At 48.3% G+C, this 20159-nt stretch overlaps 1 protein-coding gene across 2 annotated transcripts in view; it reads left to right on the forward strand.

Moving 5' to 3' along the window:
* The window catches only part of PCGF3 (polycomb group ring finger 3), a 30559-nt gene extending 15229 nt beyond the window's left edge, over positions 1 to 15330 (forward strand). For both annotated transcript variants that reach the window (XM_010850234.1, XM_010850226.1), the window contains exons 8-10: positions 4477 to 4614; positions 13802 to 13882; positions 14266 to 15330. In XM_010850234.1, coding sequence (XP_010848536.1) covers positions 4477 to 4614; positions 13802 to 13882; positions 14266 to 14313 — 267 coding nt within the window. In that variant the 3' untranslated portion in view covers positions 14314 to 15330. The remainder of the gene's footprint in view (positions 1 to 4476; positions 4615 to 13801; positions 13883 to 14265) is intronic.
* Positions 15331 to 20159: the final 4829 nt, after the last annotated feature.

Raw genomic sequence — 20159 nt, forward strand, 5'->3', positions numbered from 1 at the left:
GCAACACAGGCATCTTTGTGCAGCCTCCTTTCCTCAGTTAAAACCGCCTTTTGAGATTGTTTTTGAGGTGCACCATGTGGCCACTTCCTACGGTTGCCATGTGCCATGGTGCCACGGTGGGCCCTGTGGTGTGTCCTGGGCGCGTGCATGGCTCAGGCCTCAGAGCGAGGATTCTGCTGTTTTCTGCCTGGTGTTCTGACTATTGCAGCCCTCACAGACTCCTGGGTGCTGGCCTTGGTCTTCCTGGCACATCTCCACGCGCTGTTCGTGCCAGACTCCGGGGTCTGTGGTCTGTTTTGTTGCCCATCCGCCTCCAGCTCCTGGGGCGGCCCTTGGTACTTCACACGCAGATTCTTGCTGTGTTCGTGGACGTGTGTTGCGTGTTCTGATGTAATCATTTCACAGGAACTGTATGTATCTGTTTAGCTTTGGTGTCAAAGGGAGAAGTCTCAGAGCTGGAAGTAGTCTCTCTCTCCCATTTTTATTCTCTAGGAAAGTTTGTATAAGATTGAGAACATCCGTTTTATAAAGCCATCAGATCTTAGTTAATTTTTTCGAAGATGGGTAGGAAGATTTTAAATTATAAATTTCCTTAATGATTTTAATCCTACTCTAATCTTTTGTTTGTTTTTAAGATTATTTGATAAGTTATATTTTTTTCTAGGAAAGTTTCTACGTGGACTTAGGTTTTCACAGAATTCTTTTGTCTGTCTGTGGGCTTTGCCAAGTGTCTGGTGATTTCTCCATTGCTCTTCCTAGTATCCCACTGGTGCCTCCTGCTTTTTTGGTCATTCTTGCCAGAGATGGAGCCACATTCTTTTCTGTTAATCATTTTTTCTTTCTGCTCTGTGTTCCTTTTGTTGCTTCTCTACTTTCTTGAGTTGAACATTCTTTAATATATGCATTGGAAATTTTGAACATCAAATCTTACAAACAAGGCTGCAGTAATCAAGACATTGTGTTGCAAGTGTTAAGGTAGATTTTTTTAATCATTGTGGAGTGTGGAAATAAGCCCTTAGATTCAAGGTCATTTGGTCCCAGCACAGGTGCCATGGCCCTCCCTGAGGAAAGAACAGCGTCTTGGACGGCGCTGGGACAGCTGGACACCCACGTGCAGAAGAGCCACTCGCGCCCCTGCCTCTCACGACAGGGAAAGTAAAAGTGAAAGTCGCTCAGTTGCGCCCAGCTCTTTGGGACCCCAGGGACTATACAGTCTGTGGAATTCTCCAGGCCACAATACTGGAGTGGGTAGCCTTTTCCTTTTCCATGGGATCTTCCCAACCCAGGGATCGAACCCAGGTCTCCTGCATTGCAGGCAGATTCTTTACCAACTGAGCTATCAGGGAAGCCCAGGTTAACTCAAAATGTAAGGGCTCAAACCGGGAAACTATGCAGGAAAACATGAGAGAAGCTCCTTAGCATCTTGGGTTAGGCTTGTAGTTCTCAAATCCAAAACCAAGAACACAACTCAGGAACGAAAACTGATGAAAGAAAATTCATCAGATGAAGAAATACTGCTCTTAGGACTCCCTGGCCATCCAGTGGCTAAGATTCTGTGCTTCCCCTGCGAGGCGCAGCTCAGCCACTGGTCAGGGAGCTGAGATCCCTCAAGCCACATGGCGCAGCCAAAAGGAGTTGCTGCTCTTCAAAAGACACCATTGAGAAAAAATTTAAAAACCACAGACTGGGAGAAAATATTAGCAAATGACATTTCTGAAAAGGACTTTTATCTAGAACATGTAACTCTTAACTCATTAAGAAGGTTAGTGTTAGGGTTAGGGTTAACAAATTGGCAGACATTTCGTCAAAGAAGAAATACAAATGTTTAATACTCACATTCCGTGGTAGCTCAGCTGGTAAAGAATCTGCCTGCAATGTGGGAGACCTAGGTTCAATTCCTGGGTTGGGAAGATCCCCTGGAGAAGAGAAGGGCTACCCACTCCAGTATTCAGGCCTGGAGGATTCCATGGACAGAGGAGCCTGGCAGGCTACAGTCCATGGGGTCTCAAAGAGTCAGATTTGACTGAGCAACTTTCACAGACAGTCACATGAAAATGTGTTCAACATCATTCATTAGTCATTAGGAAAATACAAATTAAAACCATAATGAAATAGCATTTTATACTCACCAAGATGACTATAAGCAAAAAAATGGTGACAGGTGTTGGCAAGGAGGCGGAGAAGTGGATCAGCGGTGTAAGGTGCTGCCACGCACTTGAGTCTCCCCACGTGACTGTATGAAAGAAGTCAGATGGGAGGACTGCGTTGTACGATCCCATCTGTAGACCATCTAGGAGAGGCTGGTCCACAGACGCAGGCCAAGGGTGGCTGGGGCGGATTGACCACCAAAGCCACGAGGGTCTTTATGAGGTGATGGGTCTGACCTCAGACTGGGTGGCGTGGTGGTTGCACAAGTCTTAAGTTGACTAAAAATTACTGAATTGTATACTTAAAACATAGATGTAAATTATACTGCAACGGAGCTGTTAAAAAACTACAAAGATGCTTTTAACTTAGTGTATTTAAATAGGTAATACATTTGGGGACTTCCTGGTGGTTCAGTGGCTAAGACTGCCCTGTAGGGGGCCCGGGTTCAATCCCTGGTCTGGGAAATAAGGTCCTGCATGTGGTACAATGTGGTCAAAAACATAGGTAGGTAATACACTTACACGGTCCAGAGGGCAGTGGTACGTGAGAGGGTTATGTGTTACTGTCCTGAATTCCCCTTCATAGGGGTGCACCTTGTGGTCACTCCCATGTTTGCACAGACTGGGCTTTCCAGAGTCCTGTGCAGCTCTGTGCTCCCTCCTCCCTGGTGGCCCAGCCCACGGCCTCCTGCTTCTGTTGTTGGGGGGCCTGTGCCTTCTTTCTCTGGTCGACACCTCTGCGTTTTTTAAAAGTCCAAAATAAATACGAGTCTCTTGTTGTCTCCTCTGAACAGCAGCAGGGCTCTCCCACTGCCTGGTCGCCTCCTTAACACCCCAGCTAGTCCGTCTGCTTCGGGCTCTTTCTTCCTGTGCTGCCGCTTCTCACTTCTCAAATTGTGTTCTGTCTTCGTTTGCTGGTGACTTCATTCCACTTCCTCTCTGAATGATGGTTTAGCTCTTCCTTTCTGGTGGCTCAGTGCCTGAGCACCAGCCCCTCATGCAGCCCCACCCAGCCCCCGGGCCTCGGTGCTCGGTGCTCCCCGGTGCTCGGTGCTCCCCGGTCCCCGGTGCTCGGTCCCCGGTGCTCGGTGCCCGGTGCTCGGAGGGGCCGCCGAGTCTGGGTGCCGGTTTCCCCTGATTTCCTTTGCGTCAGGTCCTTTTGCTTCCTGGAGTTGAGGAGTTAATGTCTTGCATCATTTGGGGGGGCCCTTCTGCCTTTATTTTCTGTTTTTCCTCTGGTCTCTTGTGATTTTCAGACTCTGTGGTCTGTCTTCATGCGTCTTCACCTTTCCTTTGTTTTCTTATTTTAATTGATGCCTTTTATTGTGTCTATACTTTTGGGTAATTTACTCCCATTGATCTTTCAGAAAATTGATCTGCGTTCAGCTGAGACTAATCTGTGGTTTGACCATCCATTGAGTTTTTAATTTGAATGAATATGTTTTTTATTTTTAGAAGTTATATTTGAATATTTTTTATACCTGCCTGTTCTTTATTCATAGTGTTATATTTTTAATTCCTTCTTTCATATCTAATAATTTTAGACATATATATTTCAGTTATTAATGATTCTTTTTGGGGGTTTGAGTTTTGGGGGGTCTGGTTTTTTGGCACACCCTAACCATTCCTGGAGAAAGACTTACCCCTGAGTGAGGCGAGGCATCTCAGGCGGGGCCAGCTCGGTAGTGCAGCGTGGCCAGGCTGTCCCTCCGCTGCATCTGCCATCCGGAGTCACTTTACTCAGCTTGTTGTCTTGAAGTTCCTTGTCACATGCTGAGTACTCTGACCCATTGGACTCTTGATCTCACGAAAGGTAACCATGAACTTGAGACTTTGTGCCTTTGCTCGGAGTCCTCCGCCCTCTAGTGAGCTGGACGAGCGTGATGTGCCCCTTGGTGACCCTTCCTGGGTGTGGGGGCCGTGGTGCCTGCCTTGTGATGTCTTTCCTCGTCGTTCCTGCGGAACACTTGGCCTCTATGGCGACGTGTGTGTGTCCCACCGGCTAGAGTGTTTACAACAGGATTTCCACCTTTCTCAGTTTAACTCTGAGGCTAGCATGTACTGCCACAGTAAGTAAATAATTCTCAGGTTTACTTTAAAGAACTGCATTAGTAAAACAATTAATATAATGTTAGATTGTTTTTCACAAAATGGCAAAAATAAACAGATTTTAAGGTAATGTGTTTAGTCAAAACAGATTTATGATTTCCAAAACGTCTGCAGTCTTGGATCTAACGGGATTGGTAGATGACTGAGAAAGTCTCCAGGGAGCAGCCCCGCGGTGACCCTCGGTGCACCTCCCCAGCTGAACCCTTTCTTTCTCTTGCAGGTGAGCATCTGTCTGGAATGCAACAGCAGCAAACTGCGGGGCCTGAAGCGAAAATGGATCCGCTGCTCAGCCCAGGCCACAGTCCTGCATCTGAAGAAGTTCATTGCCAAAAAACTTAACCTCTCGTCTTTCAACGAGGTAAACAGAAACTGCGACGAGTCACTCTTCTGCAGGAGTGACACTTCTGAAGCTCTTTGGGTTTGTTTGCTTTTTACAATTTTGTTTGGAGATTTTCAATCAGAAAAAAAAGTCTTGTGTGTTGCCTACTCCCAGTTAGTGTGATAGTAAATAGTGGTGAAGGCAGTGGAGGCCCAGAGCCCATGAACATGGAGGCCACTGCTAAGAGAAGAGGAAATGCCAATGGGATGGCAGCGAGATACGTTACAGGTTTTCACAAGAGAGATTCTGGTCTTTAATTTCACAAACAGATGGATGGGGATGGATAGAATGGGTGGGTAGACAGAGAAGATACTTCCAAGTTCTGATGAATGCTGAGACTAAAATAAAATCTGTGCTTTAGTGTGCAGAGCAGAGTGGTCCCAGAGGGAGAGCGAACATGCTCGCTAGGGGTGTCGGACGCCCTCCTGAGGGCATTCGCTTCTGCTCAAGCATGGCTTGCCCGCGTCATGCAGACATGTCAGGAGAAGGCATTGTGGGATATAAAGCCAAGGACTCATGATCAAAACAGCCCTCAGGCTGCGAGGAAAGTGGTGTCACGGTCCGGAAAAGGAGGCAGGAGAGGCCAGTTGGGGAGAGTCTGGCAGAAGCCCCAGGAGAGCAGGCCAGTGAGGACAGAGAGAGGAGGCCAGCTCCTGAGATGTGTATCACAGAAGAGTGGGGTGGACCTGGCCCTCCACAGAGTGGTGTCCACACCCCAATCCCACAACCTATAATCATGATCTTTTTGGAAAAAAGATCTTTCCAGATGTAATGAAGTTAAGGGTCTTTAGAGGAACTAATCCTGGATTGACCCTAAATCCAATGCCTGTACAAATGTGAGGCAGAGGGAAACATGAGACACACAAAGAGGAGAAGACGGTGTGAAGATGGAGATAAGATTGGGGTGATGTGACCACAAGCCAAGGGATGCCTGGAGGCCCCAGAAGCTGGTCTAGTTTCTTCTTGGTGCCAATAATAAAATGTTAGAGGAGAGGGATGAATTCAAGAATGAACTGCCAAACAAAAAGGAACCTACAGCCTATCCAGGTTGTAAAAAAATGGTAATATTAGGAATTTGACTGTTAGAAAAACACTCTAGAGAGAAGGCCAAGTGTGTAGCTGTTCAACCTTTTGCTAAAGGGTTTAGTTGTTTGACTCATGGTGGCTCAGCTGTCTCATGGGAGGAGTAGAGGAGTTATCCGAGGGAGATCTACAAAGGATTTTCATGTCAGTGGCCTGGATCTGGGACATACCTGGGAGACCCACAGTACTTTTAAGAATGTGGTATCGGCAGAACCACCACCAACTTGGGCTGAAGGGGACAGAGACAGGAAGAAAGGAGAGAAGGCTATCAGACTTGCAAAATTCTACCAGCAGGAAATAGGCTGGTAAGAGCTGCTCAGCTGCCTAGGTGAGTCACCCCAGAGGGTGAGGCCAACACGGGCCCAAGAGAGCAGAGCCTTGACCTGCAGTGATGTGTTCTCAGATCTTGAGACCAAATGGAATTTCCATACTGGATTTCCAATGTTTTGGAGACCAGTGATGTCTTTACGCCTTCTAATATATCTCCCTTTTAGACTAAGAATACCTATCCTGTCCCACACTTGGATTTTGGAAGCAAATAATGTGTTTTCTAGTTTCATAGATCCGCAGTTAGAGAGGAATTTTTCCTCGGAATGCATCATACTCAGAGTCTCACCCATAGCTGATTCCTATGATTTAGAAAATAAGCTCTGAGACTTTGAACTGATGATGTGAAGATGAGATTTGGGGATCTGGAGTTGATGCTAGAGTGGCTTGAGTCTCTTTGAGCTAAAAAAAACGCATTCGGGGTGGATGTGGGTTTTATGGGGTCAGAAGGCAGACGTGTAGTAGGTTCAGTGGTGACCCCGCAAAAAAAATACGATCACTTTGTAATCCTGAGAACATCTGAATACATCTTTATTTGAAAAAAGGTCTTTGTAGACATGCAAAGAATGTTGGAGTGAAGAGACCTCCTGGATTATCCAGGCAGGCTGTAAATCCAGCCACTGGTGTCTTTAGAAGAGCAGACACAAATTGTCTCAGTAGATTTTAAAGGATGTTATGCAAAGTATCTTCTCATACCACAGCTGCATGAGGTTAGAAATCAATAACCAAAGGAAAACTGGAAAATTCACAAAATTGTGGAAATCAAACCACCAGTGGATCAAATGAGAAATCAAAGAGTGATTAAAAAATACTTAGAGACAAATAAAAACAAAACTCCAACATATCCAAACTAATGATGCCGTGAAAGCAGCACCAAGGGGAGGCTTATAGCCGTAAACACAGTAAAACGAGGGAGATCTCAAATCAACAGCCTCAGTTTACAACTTAAGGACCTAGAAGAAGACTTACGCTCAACCCAAAGCTAGCAGAAAGAAAAGAATAATAAGGATTAGAGCAGAAATAAAATTGACAATAGAAAAACGATAGAGAAGATCAGCGGTTTTTCAAAAAGATCAACAGTATTGACAGACTCTGAGCTACAGGGACTAAGAAAGAGGACTTGAGTCACATCATCTGAGATGAAAGCAGGAACATCACTTCCGATTCTTCAGATACAGATTTTCAGAGAGCACTCTGAGCAGTTGTATGCCAGCAGATCGGATGACCTAGATGAGATGGACAGATGCCTAGAAAAACAAAGCCTAACCTGACAGTCACAAAGAAATAGGAAATTTGAGTAGACCTGTGACTGGTGAGGAGACTGAATCACCAATCAGAAAATCCTGCAATAAAAAAAGTCCTGGACCTCATGGCTTCCCTGAACCCTACCAAGCATTTAAAAAACTAGTATCAATCCTTCTCAAACTTTTCTAAAAGGTTGAAGAGGAGGACCACTTCCTAACTCATTTCATGAGATCAGCATAACCCTGAGAAAGCCAGATAAAGACACTACAAGAAAACTGCACAATATCCCTTGTTAACATTGATGCAAAAAATCCTCAACAAAATAGTAATGAACAGAATTCAACATATTAAAAGGATTTACACACCGTACCTAAGTGGGTTTCAAGGGATTAGATTTGATAGAGTGCCTGAAGAACTATGGATGGAGGTTTGTGACATTGTACAGGAGGCAGTGATCAAGACCATCCCCAAGAAAAAAGAATGCAAAAAGGAAAAATGGCTGTCTGAGGAGGCCTTACAAATAGCTGAGAAAAGAAGAGAGGCTAAAGGCAAAGGAGAAAATGAAAGATACACCCATCTGAATGCAGAGTTCAAAGAATAGCAAGGAGAGATAAGAAAGCCTTTCTCAGTGATCAATGCAGAGAAATAGAGGAAAACAATAGACTGGGAAAGACTAGAGATCTCTTCAAGAAAATTAGAGATACCAAGGGAACATTTCATGTAAAGATGGGCACAATAAAGGACAGAAATGGTATGGACCGAACAGAAGCAAAAGTTATTAAGCAGAGGTGGCAAGACTACACAGAAGAACTATACGAAAAAGATCTTCATGACCCAGATAACCACGATGGTGTGATCACTCACCTAGAGCCAGACATCCTGGAATGCAAAGTCCAGTGGGCCTTAGGAAGCACCACTACGAACAAAGCTAGTGGAGGTCATGGAATTCCAGTTGAGGTATTTCAAATCCTAAAAGACTTGTGTGAACACTGCACTCAATACGCCAGAAATTTTGGAAAACTCAGCAGTGGCCACAGGACTGGAAAAGGTCAGTTTTCATTCCAATCCCAAAGAAAGGCAATGCCAAAGAAAGTTCAAACTACCGCACCATTGTACTCATCTCACAGGCTAGCAAAGTAATGCTCAAAATTCTCCAAGCCAGGCTTCAACAGTACATGATCCATGAACTTCCAGGTGTTCAAGCTGGATTTAGAAAAGGCAGAGGAACCAGACAAGAGTTCAAATTGCCAACATCCCTTGGATCATCAAAAAAGCAAGAGAATTTCAGAAAAAAAATCTGCTTTGTTGACTACGCCAAAGCCTTTGACTTTGTGGATCGCAACAAAATGTGGAAAATTCTTCAAGAGATGGGAATACCAGACCACCTTACCTGCCTCCTGAGAAATCTGCATGCAGGTCAAGAAGCAACAATTAGAACCGGGCATGGAACAAAGGAATGGTTCCACACTGGGAAAGAAGTACATCAAGGCTGTATATTGTCACCCGGCTTATTTAACTTATATGCAGAGTATATCATGAGAAACACTGGGCTGGATGAAACACAAGCTGGAATCAGGATTGCCAGGAGACACGTCAATAACCTCAGATGCGCAGCTGACACCACCCTTATGGCAGAAAGTGAAGAACTAAAGAGCCTTTTGACGAAAGTGAAAGGGAGAGTGAAAAAGCTGGCTTAAAACTCAACATTCAGAAAACTAAGATTATGGCATCTGGTCCCATCACCTCATGGCAAATAAACGGGGAAAAAGTGGACACAGTGAGAGACTTTATTTTCTTGGGCTCCAAAATCACTGAAGATGGTGACTGCAGTCATGAAATTAAAAGACGCTTGCTCTTTGGAAGAAAAGCTATGACCAACCTAGACAGCATATTAAAAAGCAGAGACATTACTTTGCCAAAAAAGGTCAATCTAGTCAAAGCTGTGGTTTTTCCAGGAGTCATGTATGGATGTGAGAGATGGACTGTAAAGAAAGCTGAGTGCCAAAGAATTGATGCCTTTGAACTGTGGTGCTGAGGAAGACTCTTGAGAGTCCCTTGGACTGCAAGGAGATCCAACCAGTCCATCCTAAAGGAAATCAGTCCTGAATATTCATTGGAAGGACTGATGCTGAAGCTGAAACTCCAATACTTTGGCCACCTGATGCAAAGAGCTGACTCATTGGAAAAGACTCTGATGCTGGGAGGGATTGAAGGCAGGAAGAGAAGGGGACGACAGAGGATGAGATGCTTGGATGGCATCACTGACGTGATGGACATGAGTTTGAGTAAATTCCAGGAGTTGGTTGATGGACAGGGAAGCCTGGCGTGCTACAGTCCATGGGGTTGCAAAGAGTCACACAACTGAGCGACTGAACTGAAGAGTGAGGAAGAATATGTAGAAAGTTCTAAAAATTCCACAGAAAGACCCTGTCAGAACTAACTGCAAGGTAGCAAAATGCAAAGTGAGCAGAGGAATCAGATGCGTTTTTGTACATGAGCGAAGAGCAGCTGAAGAGCAGATTATAAAATGGAATACATTTATAATACCCCCAAAAAGAATAATATACTCAGCTGTAAAAAGTAATAAAATTAAGTCATTTGTAGACACATGGATAGACTCAAAGACTGTCATACAAAGTGAAGTATCAGAAAACAAATATATTAACACATGTGTGGAATGTAGAAAAATGGTTTAGATGATGCTGTGTGCAAAGCAGAAATAGAGACACAAGCATAGAGAACAAACATGGACATCAAGGGAGGAAAGCTGGGGATGGAGTAAATTGGGGGATTGAGGTTGACACATGCACTGTGGATGCTGTACATAAAATAAGCGATTAATGAGAATGTGCAGCTCAGAGAGCTCGGCTCACTGCTCTGTGGTGACGTAAACGGGAAGGATCCAAAAAAGAGAGCATATATGTGTATGTATAGCTTATTCACTTTGCTGTACAGTAGAAACTAACACTGGAGAAGGCAATGGCACCCCACTCCAGTGCTCTTGCCTGGAAAATCCCATGGACGGAGGAGCCTGAAGGCTGCAGTCCATGGGGTCGCTGAGGGTCGGACGTGACTGAGAGACTTCACTTTCACTTTTCACTTTCACGCGTTGGAGAAGGAAATGGCAACCCACTCCAGTGTTCTTGCCTGGAGAATCCCAGGGACGGGGGAGCCTGGTGGGCTGCCGTCTATGGGGGCGCACAGAGTCGGACACGACTGAAGCAACTCAGCAGCAGCAGCAGCAGAAACTAACACACCATTATAAAGCAACTGTAGCCCAATAAAAATAATTTTTAAAAATGAAATACTTAGGAATTAAGTTAGCAAAGGAAGTGAAAGACTCGTACAGTGAAAATTACAGAAAATGCTGAAGAAATGAAAGACAGAAGCACGTGGAAACGTGTGCCACATTCAGGGACTAGAAGACTGAACATTGTTTAAATGTTCAGTCACCCAAATGAACTACAGATTCACTAGAATTCCTATCAAAACCCCAAAGTTATTTCTTGCAGAAATAAAAAAAAATGCATCCTGATTTTTTTATGGACTCTCAAAGAACCCAAGTAGCCAAACAACCTTGAAAAAGAAGAACAAAACTAGAGGACTCAAAGCTTCCCAGTGTACTAGAGAGACGCTAACCCAAAGTGTGGTGCTGGCGCCGAGACAGACAGGGAATAGAGTAAATCCTCACACGTGGTCAACTGACAGGGTCCTAAGGCCCTCTAGTGAGGAAAGGACAGCCTTTCAACAGATGGTGCTGAGAAAACTGGATATCCATGTACAAAAGAAAGAAATTTGACCCTTACCTAACACAGCATACAAAGATCAACTCAAAGTATGCCAGGGGCGTAAATGTAGAACCTGAAACAATAAAAACTCTTAAAACACAGGACTAAACCTTGGCGTTGGATTTGGCAATGATCGCCTGGGTAGCATACCCAAGGAACAGGCAGCAAAAGGAAAATTAGACAATTTGGACTTTGTTGACTTGAAAGAAAAAGAAATTGTATGGAGTGGAAGGAGATGTTTGTGAATCATTTTCTGACAAGTCTATCCAGAATAGATAGACCGTTTCTAAAATTGAGCACAAAAAAACTCAGTTACAAAATGAGCACCGGACTTGAGTAGACATTTCTCCAGAGACGTACAAGTGCCAATAAGCACAAGAGAATGCGCCTGACACCACTGATCCCCGGAGAAACGCAGCCAGAACTGTGGCGAGACCTCAGATCCAGAGGATGGCTCCTGCAGAACGTAAGAGCCAAGTGCTGGGAGCCTGGGGAGAACTTGGAACACTGTGCACTGTTGATGGGGCATAAATGGTGCAGCCACTGTGGAAAACACTATGAAGATGCCTCAAAAGCTAAACAGAACCACCATGAGCTCCAGCAGCGCCTTCTGGGGAACACCCAGAGGACCCGGAGGAAGCATCTGTACCCCCACGCTTACAGCAGCGTTGCTGACAGTGGGCAGAAGCTGGAAGCAATCAAGTGTCCATCAGTGGGTGATGGATAAGCAAAATGTGGTCCATCCATACAGTGGGATATTCTGCTTTAAACAGGAAGGAAATTCTAACACCTGCTGCAACATAGATGAATCTTGAGGAGACTATGCTAAATGAAGTAAGCCAAACACAAAAGGCCAAATACTGTCCGATTCCACTGATCCTAGGTCCCCAGAGGCATCGGAATCACAGACAGAAAGCAGAATAGGAGTGGCCGGCGCTGGGGAGGGGGCGGGTGGTTATTGATTAAGCGGGCAGTCACAGGTTTACACACGCAGAGTCCGTGGATGGGCGTGGCGGCAGCTGCACATCATGGAAGCAGTTAACACCACTGAGCTGCACTTGAAAATGGCTAAGCTGGTAAATCTCACGTGCACCTGACCCCAGTTATGTCAACGATAAATAAGTGAACTACTGATGCTCACACAGAAGAGAGTAGAGGGGGTTTGGGGCCGCCTAAGGACGGAAGCAGGGTTGGGAGGACGCTGCCCTGTGCCGGGGAGTCCTGGCGCCTCCAGAGGGCCTGAGCCTGCGGGCTCCCAGACAGAACTCTGAGGACTGCACTCCTGGCGCGCTCTGTCCTGACGCAGTTGTGCTGTTTCCATGGCAGACACAGGAAGCACACGTCGGGACACTTCCTCCCCTGCCTTGAGAGAGAAGTTTAAAAGACCATCTGGGAATTCCTGGTGGCCCAGTGCTTAAGACTCGGTGTTTTCACTGCAGTGGCCTGGGTTCAGTACCCTGGTCAGGGAACTACAATCCTGCGAGCTGCATGGCACTGCCAAAAATAATAATAATAAAAAGACCATCTGGGTAACATCATTTGTCATCAGGGAAATGCAAATTAAAACAATGAGATCCCACTCCAGACCTACAGAATGTCCAAAATCCAGGACCCCGACACCACCATATGCTGGCAAGGACGTGGAGCAACAGAAACTTCACTGCCAGTGGAAGTGCAAAATGGTGCAGCCGTTTAGGGAAACAGCTCAGCAGTCAAGCCCCTTGGTACTTACCCAAAGGAGCGAGAACTTGGTCCACAAGGAAGCTTACGCACAGGTGTTTATAGCGGCTTAGTCGTAGTCGCCAAAACTTGGAAGCCAAGGCCTCCTTCAGAACGTGAATGGACAAGTAAACTGTGGTCCATCCAGACAGTGGAACATCACTCAGCCAAGAGAAAAGAGCTGACAGGGTGTGAGAGACGTGGAGGAACCTTCAGTGCATACGACGGTGGAAGAAGCCGATCCAGAAGGCCCGCACGCTGCGATCCACGCCTGTGACGTCTGGAGAAACCCGTGCAGACGGCGCAAGGAGCAGCAGTTGCCAGGGGCGGAGGGCGAGAACGACAGGCCCCCCGAGGAGTCCTAGGGCCGTGAGCCTGCTCTGAGTGACGCTGTCCTGGAGGACACTCGTCTCTGTGTGCCTGTCCAGGCCCCCAGGAGGCACAGCACCGGTCCAGAGCCTCGTGGAGGCCGTGGCTATGGGAGGCGAGGAGGTGCTGACTGAGGTTCATCAGGTGTGACGTGTTCACATCAGGGATGCTGCTTGGGGGAGAGGCTGTGGGGTGGGGCCAGGAGAAAGATGAGGGCTCTGGACCTTCTGCTAAATTTTCCTGTGAACCTAAAACTGCTCTGAAAAGTCTTTATGAAAAAAAAGGGAAGAATTGTCTGTGGAGCCCATAACCTTTTTCCACTGAGGTGAGAGGGACAAACCTGGCCAAGACGGACTGAAGCTGGGGCACAAGGTGCTTTTTGGGGAGAGGAGCCTGGAGGCTGCCGTCCCACAACAGGGCTGCTGCCTTGCCGTGTGTGGGCAGAGGCCCCTGCGTGCTCCCCACCCTCGGGCGGGGCGGGGGGCGGCCTTCCAAGCCCTGCTTCCCGTCGGTGCTGCCCCAGAAGGAAAGCAGGTGGCTCTTCGCTGACGGGCGTGACTGCCTGGACCAGAGGCCCCCACATCCTGAGCACTGAGCCCTTGGCCCCACTGACTAAGGTCTTGTTCTTCCGGCAGCTGGACATTTTATGCAACGAGGAGATCCTTGGCAAGGACCATACACTCAAATTCGTCGTTGTCACGAGGTGGAGATTCAAGGTGAGACTTTGCTGTGATTGTGTGTGGTTTATTCCAGAGCTTAGGAGTAACAGCCCACCGTGGGACTGTCAGCAGTGTGGGTGCTCTGGAGTCATCAGCCCCAGAGTCGCCATGGGTAGTGCAGTCCCCAGGCCCCCACTTGTCTCATCTCTCCTGGTCAGGGTGACTGACGTCCTGGGGAGGGAGGGGCCACTGCAACCAGAAGGCACCCTTCCAGCCACGCTGCCTCTCTGGAGCAGGAAACAGACGGGCGTGACCCCCAGGGTCTGCCTGAGAGCAGGAGAGACACAGGCCGGCCGCCGCTGGCCAGGGCCGGGGCAGGCGGGGGCTCTCTCCGCAGCTGACCCCCGCGGGGTCCCGGCCCCTCCCTCCTTGTCTTGCAGAAGGCGCCGCTCCTGTTGCACTACAGACCCAAGATGGACCTGCTGTGAGCACAGCGGAGACTCGGCGCCCAGGCGCCCAAGGGCATGCGCCAGGCAGGGCCACAGCACAGGGGTGCTGCCCTGGGCATCGTGTGGACCGGACCTCGAACAGAGTATTTATCACTTTTGTATGAGAGAGAATTGGCACGCGACGAGACGCTCGGCACAGGGTTACAGACGTGGCGCGCGGGGCCCAGCGTGAGGACAGCGAGGCGGCGGCCTTCATTCCAACACGCGACCTTTGCTTGCTTTCCAGGCCTTGAAAATCTCAGTCACTTCCGTTCAGTTTATGGATTAGGTTTCACGATAGCCCCCAAATACTTGTACGTTTATTGAATCCTTGCTAAGTTATTGAAAAAATGTCTTTTCCCAGTGAATGACGATATTTATGTTGCCTTTAGCTTCCTGAAGACTTAGAAGATATATAAAAATTTAATTTAAAAGCAACCAAAAGAGGTTTCCATGAGTATCGTGAGTTAACCATGGTATTTCATTTTCCGCGTTAGGGAATGTGAAGCCAGGGGGGGCTCTGACCCCCGGGGGACCCAGAGCCCAGGGCAGGGTGCTGCAGCCTCGCCAGTGCCGCTGCTCAGCAGAGTGGACGGGACCAGTCAACGCTGGTTTTCAGAACAGTTCTTCCCAAAACTTGCTTTTATTAAACAGGGCACAGTTGCTCAGTGCCGCCGTTACCTTCACGCTGATTCTTTTCCTTTTTCGTTTTGCAGAAGGAATTGATGGTGGTTGTGGGGGTGGGGCTGGCACCCGGGGGTATGCCACCACTGAAGCCCCAGGCGTGCAGACCCCAGGGCCCGCCCGGTCCACCCTCGGCGGCGGGCACGTCCGCCCTGCCCACCCCCCTCTCCCGGAGCAGAAGGTGGGGCTGGCGGGGTCCTGTGCGTCAGAAGCTGCTGTCCTCAGTTACTTAGGACCTAAAACCCGGCAAAGGCAGCACACCCTCTGTTAACCTTTCTCCTCCCAAATGTTCGTATTTTTGTGGAACTCGAGAATAAACTCTTTGCCAGCACATCCATCTTTGTTCTTTCAAGATTGTAGTTTGGAATGTGTGGAGGCAGGAGTGAGGCGAGGGCCCTTCCTGGGTGCGAGCGTGTCCCGGCTGCGTGTCTGTCCCCGTGCGCGTCCGGCGGCTTTTGCCTGAGCTTCGGGCTCTTCCCTGCCGTCACCTTGGCACCCTGGGGTCCTGGGGCCGCCTCGTTCGGTAGGAAGGCTTGATGGTCTCCTGAGAGCTGGGTTTTCCGTGAAGAGCTTCACCTTGGTGACTAGGATTCCTCCTGAACTTGCTTTGGCAGTGGTGGTCAGGCTCATTGACTCTCAAGTTTGTTTGTTTTCTCTTACTCCGAGTTTCATGTGCATAAACGTCAGAAGCAGCTCCTTAGTGATGCGTACAACAGAGGAGCTCAGTCTAAGGGGTTTTAATCTGAGGCCTTTCAGAAAATAAAGCCAAGTTTTCCCTGGGAGTCGGTCACAGTTCGCCTCTTTATTTAAGCCCATTACTCCCAGACTGTTTGAATTATTAGTCACCTAAGCTCATTTTTCATCCAAATCGTTTTTTAAGAGTTCCTATTACAAGGGTTTAATGAGTAGATGTGTATGAGTAAATATTACCTGTCTACCTCAGATACACATTTCTGCTGAAACGTTCTATAAAACCATGTGCTCTCAATGCAGTTGAAGTATAAGACTAGAATTTAGGTATTCTGTGTGGTCAAGGTAAGGAAAGATTAAACAGTGTGAGCGTCAAAATTCAAATACCATTAATTCAGGGTCAGACTAACAGGAGCCTGACTGTGTGGTCTCATAGCGCGTGCCTGTAACCTCGTTCTGTCTTTGCGATCACTTGAATTTGCTATGGTGCTAAGTTGATGTACTTAATACACAGAGAGGTGGAGGCAGGTGAGCCGGTGCCACCGTCCCCCTGGGCCCCGAGCACCCCCGGTCCTGCGTGTGTAACGTGTGGCCCTGATGAAACCTCAGCAGCAGAAGTACCTATTTTTCTAAGATGTCCCCGTGCAGACTGTCTTCACTGCAGGAGAGCCCGGTCCTGCCACCTCTGTCCGTCGCAGCCTTAAGGGCCGGCGCTGGGGCCCTTTCAGCAGAGGGAAGCCTGCCCTGTCCTCGCGCGTCTGCTTAACATCAACGGGAGACTCTCATCTTTTCCAGCATGAAAGCCGGGATCAGTTAGTGATTGGATCCTGTCACTTTTTTCTTCCTTAAACAGATGGAGTTACTGTGAAGCAGTTTCCACAACTGATGATGCTGGTAAAACAAACGCTGTCAGCAGCAGCAGCAGCGAGCCTGTCACCGTGCAGGGCCTCACTAGACACAGGCGTCACAAAAACAGAAGATTCAGAGAGAATATATAATATTGAGTTTAAGATTTGGGGGGTGAAAAGAAGAAAACCTAACTTTATAAAATTATTTATTCTATTTTAAGCCCTTTATCATATTTTCCCATCCAATTGTTTGTTTTCAGTGGTCCAGCTTTATTTACAGGCATATAAAATGAAATTGTGAGGTGTTTTGCAAGCTTCTTCTTTTTTCTTTGAGTAGCTTTGATTTGTGTGTTTTGTCTCGTGGACGAAGCGCGGTTTGTGCGTCTGTGCAGCAGGCTCCAGCGCGTTCGCTAGAGTTACGTTGAGTGGTCTGCAGCATCTGTCTGCTGACTTGAAGGAGGTGCAGGGGGGCCCTCCGAACGTGTACGCTCAGCTCGGATTCTTCCTGTCCGTCGTGGTCCTCACGAGAATGCTGTTGTCGCGAGTGTGTGGGGGCCTGCGTGGGGGTGTCGGCCATCGGTGAGAGTAAGGGACCACGTGGCCGAGACCGGCCTCGTGCCTTGGGCCCGCGTGCTGGCGGCCCAGGACACGCCCCCTGCTGACCACAGCTGAGACGGTGCTACTTCCCGGGCTCCGGAGCCCTGCAGGGCGTGCGGCCTCCACGCCCCCTCGTGATATTAGAAGTCTTTAGAAATTCATTTGTTTTTTTTCTCAAAGCCCACAGGCTGTATTTTACAGTGATTTTTGAAATGTGTCATTGGATTGAATATTCCAGGAACGAGCCAACTGATTTCTTCTTTGTACGCGAATATTTGATGTGCTCTCAGACACTGAAAATACATTGAGTGCAGATAAATCACAAAAAGCTCAGTTTCTCTATTTCCTCAGGAAATCATTTACACTCCAGCACATCACGTGTGACCTTCACGTGATATACCAATGTGTTTCTTGCCTTGGTGTTTAAACTAAGTAGGTTGGGATAAGTTGTTAAGAAACGATTCGGACGACACCGAAGTTATCGCCGAGATTCTGCCCCTGCTGGGGAGCTGCCCATCTCGTCAGCTCACGAGTCTCCACGTCTGGGGCGCGTCTGAGGGCCTGAAATTTTGCGTGTCCCTGAGCACGTGTGTAGCATTCGTGTAAATGTCTATTCCAACAGCTTCGTCAGGTGCAAGAAAACCGATTTTCCTGAAAGATGTAGTGTTCGGGGGCGAGAGCCCTGCCGACCCTGGCGTCCCACGTGGAGCTTGGGGGCTGTGGGGGGTTTGGAGGTGACGCTGCACACACACGTTTCTGACTGTTTAGTTTGGAAGTTTACATTTTTTATGCTTTGTGTTGGTGTGTAATTTTTTTGTACTATTGGTGGCTAGATTTTAATCTAAAAATCTTTTTTGGAATATTGCTTAAATGTTTTGATTTTATGATAGTGAAGCTTGTATTCAGTGTTTTGCCAATTGATATTATATGCTTGTAATAAAAGCAAAAGGAAAACCTACCTAGTTCTCTGAAGCTGGATGTTTGTTACCTAAGATGTTTGTAAGATAGGTGCCCTGTTAGGGTGATCCAGTGCCCTGTGTATCGGTGAGGACGCACACGCACCGCACCAGGCCCACCCTCCCGGCCTGGACCCTGTGCCCCACGCGGCATTCGTGGCTGTGACCTTGGTTGCTGGCTTCATTGGGCTGGGCTGGTGTTTGGCGCCAGAGGTTTAATGGGGACTCTGGGAGCCCACGCTTGTCTGTTTGCCTGGAGAGGGAACTGTCTTTGGTTTGGAGCTGTGTGTGCCAGGGGAGCCGTGTTAAAGAAAACCTCTGATTCCTGTTACCGGCAGACAGCCAGCAGATTGGCACCCTCTTCTCGTGTTAGCTGGGCTTCCCCAGAGCACAGGCCCTACAGGACACATGTGCACACACGTTTCTTGTGAGGAGGCCCTCAAGGGGGCTGAGTGATGCCCATCCCCACGGGAGGAAGCAGACTGCCCTTTCTAAGGCTCGTCTCACCTAAGACACCCTCACACACACACCAGAATAATCTTAACTCGGGCACTGGGGCCCCGTCAGGTTGACACGTGAAATCAGCCATTGCAGACAGTTCAAGGGGAAAAGTACTATGCCCCAAACTTAATTTCCAAAGGTTAAGTAATTTACAGCAACCTTGAAAATCTGAGAAAGCTAGAATTGAAAAAAAGGAGAATGTGTTGACCAAAACTACAGTCCTTGAGTTTCAGATCAGTAAACTTATACTGGAGGTAATTGCTTCACAATGTTGTTAGTTTCCGCTGCACCACGGGGAATCAGCGTAACTGTACATGTACCCCCTCTGCCTTGGCCCTTCCCCGCCCCCGCCCCCCAGATCATCCGGGAGCACGGGGCTGAGCTCCCTGCGTTACACAGCGGCTCCCGCTCCAGCTGTTGTACACAGCACAGTGCATGTCTGTCAGGCTCCCAGTCTGTCCCCCTCCCCCCCCCACACCGCTGTTCTCCGTCTGCATCTCCGTCCCTGCTGTGCAGCTGGGCTCATCTGTGCCACTGTTTCTAGCTTCCGTGTATATGAGTTAGTACATGCAGCTCAGTAAACTTTAAAGATAAATTTAGCCTTAAGAGATTAATTGTACCTATTCTACTTACTTTTGGTAAGTCATTTACCCCATCTCATGAGTGTCAAGATGCCAAAGCCACATGTAAACGCTCACCGACGTGCTGGGCGCACGATTAGGTCCCGCTTGTTGGGCTCCACGAGGACAGCAAGCCGCCAGGCAGGTGCCTGGGGAAGGCGAGTCCGGGAAAAAGCCAGAAGGCGACAGGCCAGGCCCCTGAGCCAGGAGGACGCGCTTCGAGGGAGGGACGGATGATCGGCTCCGCCTGGAGCTCTGGCAGGAGGTTCACTTCTCCAGCGAGAAGCGGGCAAGTCCCGATTTCACCGCCAGCGCCGTACCCACCACGGCCACGCGCCTGAGCTAGGCGGAGCGCTGGCTGGGAAAGGAGTGCATCGCGCACCAGGAGCCTTCCGCCCCTCCTGCTGCCCGTCCAGGTTGTCTCCTCTGACTCTTGGTTCCTAAGGATAAACCGCTGGTGGGGCAGCTGAGGCTAGGCCTGGGGGCGGGCCCTCCTGCTCCGTCAGTTCCCGGAGCACGGCTGCGCTCTCGTAACAGGACGCTGCGGTCTCGTAACAGGACGCGCCACCACCTCCATCCAGGCAGACGCACAGCCGGGGCTTTGTGTTGTGGCAGGGGGCCCGAGGGACGCTTCCCCAGCCTTGAGGCCTGCCTGTCTCCACCACCAACAGGCTGATGTGTCCGTAGGACTCTCACTACAGCCTCATTGTCTCTGGATTTTATTGGGATGTGAAAATATTAATCATTTGACCATTACATTGAATCCTGTGGGGGGGGTGTGTGAGTGTGTGTGTGTGTGTGTGTGTGTGTGTGTTTCGGGTACTACGATACAAAGTTACTTCTTTAGGAACATTTTTAGTCAAAAATCTTTTGAAGCATAGAGAGATCTGGCCTTTATAACAAATAGACTAAGTCTGAAAATGCACCAAATAAGAATATATTGTTGGTGG

The sequence above is a fragment of the Bison bison genome, unplaced genomic scaffold, assembly GCF_000754665.1.
Source record: "Bison bison bison isolate TAMUID 2011002044 unplaced genomic scaffold, Bison_UMD1.0 scf7180017851199, whole genome shotgun sequence".
In the NCBI taxonomy this organism is placed as follows: Eukaryota; Metazoa; Chordata; class Mammalia; order Artiodactyla; family Bovidae; genus Bison; species Bison bison.